The sequence below is a fragment of the Coenobita brevimanus genome, chromosome 16 (genome assembly GCF_032717465.1).
Source record: "Coenobita brevimanus isolate Jiangsu-jjx chromosome 16, ASM3271746v2, whole genome shotgun sequence".
Lineage (NCBI taxonomy): Eukaryota > Metazoa > Arthropoda > Malacostraca > Decapoda > Coenobitidae > Coenobita > Coenobita brevimanus.
The window spans coordinates 4,823,540-4,833,627 of record NC_136969.1 but is presented as its reverse complement, the minus strand read 5'-3'; the positions used below and the strand labels follow the sequence as shown (position 1 = coordinate 4,833,627).

Below are 10,088 nucleotides of genomic sequence, written 5' to 3'. Positions count from 1 at the left end.
TCCTATTGATCGCAACCACACAAGAACACAACATAAATAATTGATAATTCTGATATTTAATTAATGGACGGATTGCTTTTTCATCAATAGGACCAAACTGTTCTCATGGCAGCCGTTCACCGACCCAGAATCCCTACCATTACATTAGCATCATGGACTATCGATCAACGTCTAACTGTCACACATCCACCAGATCTTTTCCCCCAGAAGTTCTTATTGTAAATTTTGTGTGTCGACAACGCTCCTATCTTTGTGTTTAGCAATACAGAGACACTGAGCTGCATACATGAAAGATCTTGCATGGTAACCTTTAAATACTGCATTCCCGCAAATTACCGACTCGTACATTACATAAAAGATGATGCAAGATCTCATGATTCCTAAAGGGGAAGAGACGAGAAATATGTAAATTAATATTCTGACTGAATGAAATTTACAGAACGAGACTAGTTTAACCTAAATTCGTGTTTTTCGACCAAAATGACACTAAACCACTGTAGCGACCTAAATGGTCTGGATGGACTGAAGCGTGCTTGAATATACAATAGCATTTTTTTTTTTTTTACCTTAACTATGATCAGTTTTTCGTCCTTTTGCAACTTATTTCACATAGGTTAGTCGCAGAAAAAGATAATACTACAGCTCTACATCCTTTCCATAACACCTCTTCATGACTGGCATCATATTTGAGTGTTGATCTATTATTACAACTCAGGATTCAAGATGAGCACATGAAAATTTTAGGGCAAGTTAGAGTTAATATATATATATATATATATATATATATATATATATATATATATATATATATATATATATATATATATATATATATATATATATATATATACACACACACAGTAGCCTACCTAATTCTATCTAAACAGCTCATTCGAATCTAGACGTAACTGAGCCTGAATCTTAATCATTCTGAACGATCTGAATGTCCTTAGGCTATGCAAAATTACGCAAGAACATGGTCGATCACCACGGTTGTTTTCTTTAACTGGAGCAAGTTAGCACAACTGATACTTGAAAACAAAAACTTATAAGATCAAGGTTCTTTTTTGAGTGTAAAATATATATATATATATATATATATATATATATATATATATATATATATATATATATATATATATATATATATATATATATATATATATATATATATATATATATATATATATATATATATATATATCTATTGCCAGACGCCTCAATCCCGTTTGGGGTGGCCACAAACAAATCGCCTCCAAGTCGCCCTGTCCCCCGCCATTTCACTACCCTGCTCCCAACTCACACCCCCTCTCTCATATACCTCTCCACCCCATCCCTCCATCTCATCCTCGGTCTCCCCCTCCCTCTTCCACCCTCCACCTCACTCACATACACTCTCTTCGTCAGTCTTTCACCCTCCATCCTCTCCACATGGCCAAACCACCTCAGTGTGTTCCTCACAACGCTTCCTATCACATCCACATCAACACCACAACGCTCCTTTATATCCTCATTCGTCAGCCTGTCTCTCCACGTGACTCCACAAGCTCCTCTTAAATAACTCATTTCCACTGCTCTCACTCTTGACTTGTGTCCTTCCAACAACGTCCAAGCTTCACTTCCGTACGTTAGAGTTGGTATCACAATACTGTCATGTAGTAACTTTTTTACTTCCATGCTCACTTCCCTGTTTCTTATCACTGCTTTCAAGGAACCAGCAACCTTTCTTCCCTGCTGTACCCTTTCAAGCACTTCACCCTCCAAACCTCCATCCTTACTCATCACACTACCCAAATACTTAAACGTACTCACATTTTCCAATTCCTCACCATCCAACCTCGCTATACATTCACTGACTTCACCTCTCTCAAAGACCATCACTTTACTCTTCCCTACATTCACCTTTAGGTTCCGTTTCTTACACACTCTCTCAAACTCATCCACCAAGCCTTGCAGCTCCCCTTCATCTTCACTCAACAACACAGTATCATCTGCAAACAACAGTACAGGGAGTTTCCAAACACTATCCTCTCTCACCAGGGCCTCCAACATCCACTACCCTACCTTGTACCTCTTTTATTACCCCATCCATGTACAGATTGAACAACCATGGAGACATGACACATCCCTGTTTCAAACCAACTTTCAAAGAGAAAAATTCACTTAGTTCACCATCCACACGCACTGCAGCCTTAGCACCATCATACATACTCTTCACAGCATTCAACAACTTCCCATCTACTCCATATATTCTTAACACTTTCCACAATCCTTGTCTATCCACCCTGTCATATGCTTTCTCCAAATCCATGAAAGCCGCATACAACTTCTTTCCCTTCTCTAGAAACTTTTCCACTAAAGATCTAAGAATGAATATCTGATCTACACAACCTCTTCCCTTCCTAAAGCCTCCCTGTTCTTCTCCAACTAATTTCTCTGTTCTTTCTCTAACTCTGTCTATAAGTATCCTACCATACACTTTTCCTATTATACTAAGAGAAGACAAATGCCCCTATGATTACCACACTTCTTTTTCCCCTTTTCCTTTGTACAAGGGAATAATTATACCTGACTTCCAATCCTCCGGGACTCTACCTTCCTCCCAGGCCAATCTCCACATCTTCCACATCCATTCTACTACTATCTCTCCCCCATGCTTCAGCATCTCACCACACACTCCATCAATTCCTGGGGCTTTCCCCGATTTAACTTTCTTCATTGCTTCCACAACCTCTATCCTACTGATTTCTACCTGTCTTCTCACCTCCCTCCTTCTCCCAGCCATTCCCCAGCCACTTATACTCGCATTACTTCCATCCTCTACGTTCAACAATTCCTTAAAGTGTTCTCTCCATCTGCTCACTTTTTCTCCCTTCTCCACTAGTAATCTACCATGTTTATCTTTCACTCCCCTGCTAACTTCACTTCCACCCTGTCTTACTCTTTTCACTTCTCTCCAGAACATTTTCTTACAGTCCCTCCACTTTACACTCAAATTCCTTCCAAATTCCTCATCCACTCTCTTCTTACTCTCTCTTACTAATCTTTTCACCTCTCTCTTCCTTTCCACATATAACTCTCTCTTCTGCCTCTCAACTTCTTCCACGCCCCTATTTCTCATCCATTCATTGTATGCTTTCTTCTTCTGTGCCACAGCCTGTTTCACCTCTTCAGTCCACCACGCTGTTCCTTGCACCCCCCTCCGTCTTCTCTTCCTTCCACACACCACATCACATGCTGCACATATTTCTTCTGTAAATATCTTACACACACCTTCCACGTCTCCCATCTGCTCCAATTCATATTTGCCCAATCGTTCCTCCACTTCTCTCTTATACTCTGCCTTTTTCTCATCCTCTTGTAACCTTTCCACTCTCCTTGCAACTACTCCTTCCTCTCGTCATTCCCTTCTTCTATTCCTCCATCTTACTTGCATCCTAATTCTGGCTACATGGTATATTTAGCAAGAATAAGGGATAATCGATGGAGCAAGAGATTGACTGACTGGACACCAAGAGATTGTAAGCGTGGCAGAAAGAGGCCAGACAGGAGATGGAGGGATGAGATAGAGAAATTTTCAGGGAAAACGTGGCAAAGATTGGCTCAGTCAAGGAATACGTGGAGAAGGTTGGGGGAGGCCTTTGTTCAGCAGTGGACTTGTAATGGCTGATGATTTATATATATATATATATATATATATATATATATATATATATATATATATATATATATATATATATATATATATATATATACGGAACAGAGAAAGATAATGTACACTAAAAATCACTACTGTCCCGTAAAGTTCCAGGTTCAAAACAAAAGAGTTAGGTAAAATTACAAGTTAAAGTTTAATGCTCAAACTAACAACAAAACATTCAGGACTCATAAGGATAATGTAATGGTAAAAAACAGGTTAAATATATGGTTAACTGCAATAGCCTCTATTAACACGAAATTAGCATGAGTAAATTTATCTAAGTCAGCCCTGATAAAATGACAATACCAGATAATACTCAGTGAATGCAAGATATATTATTACAGATACGAAATATTATGAACAATGGCTGACATGAAACTTTATATTAATCACAAAAACCTTAATAGGCCTAAGAATTAATATCTTATGCTACACAGTTCAAGAAAAAATGCAATAACACTTATACTCAAATTACACAGCTGCTAGATGGTTGGGAAATTCCTGAGCACTCACAATAATAACAACTGTACAGGGGAGGACAGAGATGTGAACAAAATGAGGAGTAGATCTAAGTGGCAATTAATGCAGAGACTGAGCTAATTATATAGGGGCCGGTAGAGCTTGATACAACTTGTAAGAAGGACGCGCAAATGAAGCCATGGGGACAAAGAGTTGACAATCCTGCTCTGAACAACAGAAAGAACGACTTACTCTACTATATGGGTAGAACGGGGGAGTGAGGTAGAACACGCTCGTGATCAAACATGCAGCATACTGTACGTTAGAATTACACAAAGGATGATGAAATCATAGGCTATGTAACAATATATATATATATATATATATATATATATATATATATATATATATATATATATATATATATATATATATATATATATATATATATATATATATATATATATATATATATATATATATATATATATATATATATATATATATATTTAATCAGGTTGTCCGAATGTAAAATGCAATGCCTGAGAGTATATTTGAATCCAAGTGGCGTTACTAGTCAACACTATATCGTACACCATCTCGAAGCAGGGTCCCGCACCGGCCACAAGTGATAGTGATAGCGGAGGGAGTTAGTGGCACAGATGGCATTTACAATAGAAGGCCCCACGACACCAGAGGGCAAACGAGTTACCTTTGGGGAACATTACTGAGATTCTCTCCACGATCATGAACTACACGTGAGCTACTATTGGTCATTTGCTTTAATACGCTCTGTGTTTGACAGGAATTATTTAGGTCTGATAAATAAACATTGGTTGATTGCACAACTTGCCCTAAGATAGCATAAATAAAATATGAATGTGAAAGTACCCGCTCGACATTTTTTTTTTTCTATGGAAAAGGTTACAGTGTCATCTAAGGTGCTTAAATCACGTCCCGCTGACAGATACAGGTACGTGAGAGCCACTGACAGGACTTGGGGTTTACTGCAAAGCGATGGGACTTGGACAGGCATTTTGGACCTCATTACACATGAGGTCTCTTCTATAGTTCGTTTACCTTAACTTGGCCCAGATTTTCGTCCTTTTGCAGATTATACTACGTAGCTAGATGGCAGAAAAAGACACTGTTACCCCTTCTCTCCTTTTCATAAGAGTCCTGTATCACTAACGTCCTTTTCTAGTGCTAATCTTTTATTGCAGCAAACTTCTCATTATGGAATGGCAATTATAGGCGTTAGAACATGAATATATATATTGCATCTCTGCACCTACTACTCCTTAGCTTGGTGCACGTAGTAGCGTCTCTTTATCAGCTATATGTTTTGAGAATTTCTTTGTAACATTTTTTTTGCTAAGCCTTTTTTTTTTTAGTTGTCATTAAAACTATTTTCTGTTGACCTGCTGTATATGTGATTTCATTATTATTTTTACCAACAGCCGTATCTTATGTAGATTCCATAGTTTAATTCTCTCCTTAAGCTTTTAGCATTGTACAGTCGTATTTTCCCTTACATATAATTCGATCCTCATGTTTCGCATATGCATCATGTGAACATACACTTTTTTATCAATGTCCCTTTCAAATAGTTAGCTAGGGAACGACTTTTCGAATAACAAGTCGTGATCAATATAGCAAATATATTGAGTCTAGAAAACTACTTCTGAACATTCTCATGGAAATACTCATCATAGTACCCTGTATAATATGGTAAAGATAAATTTTTATTAAATATATCCCGGCATGCATTGGTCTACTGTTCTTCATTATACTTTACAAAAACACATTTCACGAAGTGGAGTTTACTCCGGGACCATTTTACATGGATGTAACCAGAAGCCAGTGGACCGACTACTCTCCATTTGTGTTTATGGGAAGCTATCTAATTCTCGCTGCCCGTGGTCGACCTCAGGTGGACCCCTGGGGCTTCCTGCTGCCACTTAGACCAAAGGTTTGGGTGACTGTGCTGACGGCACTGTTGGAGGTATGTGCTGTGATGATGTTTCTATCTTTCTGCCTTCCCACTCATATGCAAGAACCACACATGAAAGATGCCAACACCTTCAACTGTGTGCGAATTTCATTTTGCAAGAAGGTAACTAGTGTTTGCCATTTTGAACTTTACACTGAGTAATTTTAGATTAAATTTGGAGAGACTCTGGGAGATTAAATTAAGTCGCAACAGCTGAGTTAATGTAGGCAGCATCCAGGCTTATTAACTTCCGAACTAGTCAATTTTTCTCTTTAAGAATACTAAAGGAGCCAGTTGTTTCGGCCAAATATTTTCACTATGCTCAACTACAGTCATGCATTAGATGATGCTTCAATTCGTCTCACTAATGGTAGCTTACTGTAACCACTACTTTTATTTCACCAAAGCTGCCAGAAACAGGCCGTCAAATATTTCGGTCATTCATAAGTTTTTCTTGACTAAATTATGTCTTCCAGATATAAATAGAAGTAATAGTCGATGGTGATGAAACCGTGTGATGCTGGGGGTGTGGATGCTGATGACGGTGATCCTGACACAGAGCTACGTCGGCAACCTCTTGTCCCTCCTGGCAGTCAGATACATAGACCTTCCCTACCAGAGACTTGAGGACGTCCATGACAACTCCAGTGCTGGGATAGTTGTTGTTCCAAACATTTTGATCATTAATTATATTGAAGTTAGTGGTTCTTTCTTCAGGATAATTAATAATTATGAGTATCGAATTGGCTGTCTCTAATGCGATACTTTAATTGATATGCTGCTAGTTAACTGTGGCGACAAAAAAATATTAACTATACCGTTTTTGGCTGAATTGATGGTTAAACTATTCATGAAATTCATATCATAGTAACAGGCTGCACTAAGGATACGGCAATTTCTGTGTATTAAAAACATTATTATTTTTTGCCATGTACAGTTTCTCAAACACTATAATGCAACAAATTAATTTATGAGTAGGATCAATGACTTGGATAGGTACTTAGGTTTCTAATGTTGCAGTCATTCATAAAGTCATGGGTCATCGGTTATTTTCATATGTTTCATATATAACCAAAATTTTCTGCCAGACATTTACACGGACCTTTTTTTTTTTTCGAATTACGAAAACCTTGTGTTTCCAAATCCCCAAAACATATACTGTACCGTAAAGCAGACAATTTTTGATAGTCTTATTCTTTTCAGACTGCCACGTCAGGTCCACTTCATGAACTGGGGAAACTGCTGGGGACAAAATGGGTCGCCTACAACAGGTTCGTCGAATTAGAAAACAGCATGGAGACCATCGTGCGAGCTGCCACTCACGTCATCTTTGACCTGGATTTCAACTATATCACCTTGCTGTCCAAAAGCTTTTCTCTCACAGGTTGTCATATGGTTGTTAAAGTTATTGAAATTATGTATGTTTAAAATATTTTTAGTGATCTGTATTTCAGAATGTATCAGTGTATTAGAGCTGTAACAAGCCAACAACATATTAATATTTAATTGCTGTCATTCTAAAATAGCATGAACACACACACACACACACACACACACACACACACACACACACACACACACACACACACACACACAAGCTGTTTTTGAATTGGTTATATCACATTATACATATAATATAAACTTGCCTTCTATTAAGACTTTTCTCTGCTGAGTAAAACAGTCAGGTTATTTAGTTAACAGATTTATGTCTTTGAATTTACAGGGATCATAAAGCAAATACGTACTATGGATTGAATATTTTTTACGCGGTTGAGCTAATAGAACTCACATTCCCTTTGCAGTCGTCTGTCATCAGAATAAATTAAATGTTATCAGGGCTGCTACGCCTGAAAATTTGTTAATTGAAAGACCATATTTTGGAAGAAAATAAAAACCATTTCCTCTTAATGGTGCTTTTATTAAAATAAACTATATGAGTAGTGCTGGAGCACTCAACATGTTACGACTCCTATTGTTATAATTTCCATTTGTAATTAATAATGTTAGACAGCAGAGAAAGACACTGACTCTGACGGATGTAACAGTAACGAGAATTGCAGGAACATACGACTGTTGATAAGAGGCAAGATGGTAATTAATTGAAAACGATTCTTGGGCAAATGTAAACACCGCACTGGCATTTCAAAATAAGAAGCACGTTGTAAGTCCGTATAAGGAATACTTCAATAGTTTTCTAATAATATGTCTAAGCATTTCTATTAAAAATATCTAATAATTCTTTTTCCAGGTCGTTGTGATTTTTACCTTTCACGGAGCGTCTACACAACCACCCCTCTCGCTATGGTGACTCAGAAAAACAGCCTTGTTTTACCGAGGATAAATGAGTTGCAAGTGCCTCAGTTTAGTAAAATAAGCAATAATGTACTAAAAATAAAATTTTGTTGCAGTATTATTCTTTTAAAAAATACAAATATAAAAGTAACAAATAATTATAAACTTGTCCTTTTCACAGGCTGGCATTGGGTATATGATAAATATAGATATATACACACATACATACCCTGAGATGTCTTGGACGAACAGACAAGAGCTCGGTATTTCACCTTACATTGTTCTTAGCGAGTTATTCTTCACATACAGACATATAAGTGTCTCTTCTTGTGGTTAGATCGTACACGTTGGTGGAATCAGGGCTGTATGATAAATGGATGATGTACTCAGCATCCAACTCCACCATGTGCAAGAACCCACCCAGGATCATCACCGTCACCACCATTCTCTCACTCACCAGTCTCTGGGTAAGCCATGATTGTAACTTTATTACTGAAAATAAGATAATTTCAACATCACGGTATCTTTTATCCCCCTCCGTCTGATATTGAATTTTATCATTACACCCAGAAGATTTTATTCGGTTCATGAAAGATATTTTTTTCTTTTACCTGGGAGTCTGAACACAGCTTACATTAATCCTTTTACTACGAGAGTAAGTAAAGTTAAAAACTAAATAGCTAAATACTTCACTGGAGTAAGGTGGTGAAAAATGTGTGTGTATGTAATCGAGTAATGAGCATCTTATAATATCTCGTAATTAAATAATTACTGTGTCACATTTAATTATCCAGGTAGGTATTTCGGATAAAAATAAAAGACCACAGTAAAATCTGCCTCTAATAATTACTAATCTAGCTACGTACGTTTGACACTGCCTCCCCCCCCCCCTCCATCTCCCCATGGTATACTTTTGGATCGTAGTAAACATTACTTCATATCAGGTACATTGAATTAACCTATGTTGAAGTGTTAGGGCAGTTGTCGGTGGGTGGTGGAGAGACACACGAGTTATGGACAAAGCTTATGAATCTCAACATCGTCCCCCGAGAACTAGTCTATACTGACATTAGATGAGTGTAAGGCCAGAATAAACGCCAAGGCCATATAAGAATATGGGACAGTAGAAGATAATTCAATCCCTACCGTGGCCTCAAGATAAACAAATATTTTTATAGGTCACTTAGAGACATATATGTTTGACGTCGTAAGAACTGACTACGTATGTAAAAGGGGTATTATTAGTTTAGTTCATTAATGAAAGGAATACTGCCCTAGATCCCGCGTTATCCATTTTCAGGGCATGTTTGGGGTGTTTGGGTATGGGTTCACAGTGGCTGTAGTGGTGCTGGTGATGAAGCTGGTGTGTGGTGGAGCCAGGAGGGGCCAAAAGCGTCAGTTGGCCACCTAAGACACACACCACTATCACCTTCACTGACCACGCCTGCCACCGTTGGTGACAACGCTCTTCACATGAATTACTTACTTCATTTTAAGTTTCATAAGGAGAGCAGTACATACCAACAAAATAAATGAATGCATAAATAATTTAGAATTAGATGTACATTTATACAAATGCAAGGTATAAGAGTTGCTTCCAGTATCACTCACCGCATTGTATTCTCATGGGTATCACTTTTACCG

The 10,088-nt window shown here is 37.7% G+C and overlaps 1 protein-coding gene across 1 annotated transcript; it reads left to right on the top strand.

Moving 5' to 3' along the window:
* The first annotated feature begins 6,002 nt into the window (after positions 1–6,002).
* LOC145390890 (uncharacterized) lies at positions 6,003–9,855 on the top strand. Its single transcript, XM_080265630.1, has 5 exons — positions 6,003–6,164; positions 6,712–6,849; positions 7,356–7,570; positions 8,782–8,911; positions 9,745–9,855. The coding sequence occupies exons 1-5, from the start codon at positions 6,003–6,005 to the stop codon at positions 9,853–9,855; spliced, it is 756 nt and encodes a 251-aa protein (XP_080121756.1).
* The last annotated feature ends 233 nt before the right edge of the window (positions 9,856–10,088 follow it).

What these genes read in the sequence shown, in the direction of transcription:
- LOC145390890 (XM_080265630.1), top strand. Translation starts at nt 6,003, where the DNA reads ATGGATGTAACCAGAAGCCAGTGGACCGACTACTCTCCATTTGTGTTT. An exon ending in TGCTGACGGCACTGTTGGAG is followed by an intron (nt 6,165 to 6,711) that starts GTATGTGCTGTG and finishes ATCCTGACACAG; the next exon opens with AGCTACGTCGGCAACCTCTT. An exon ending in GTTAAAGTTATTGAAATTAT is followed by an intron (nt 7,571 to 8,781) that starts GTATGTTTAAAA and finishes TCTTGTGGTTAG; the next exon opens with ATCGTACACGTTGGTGGAAT.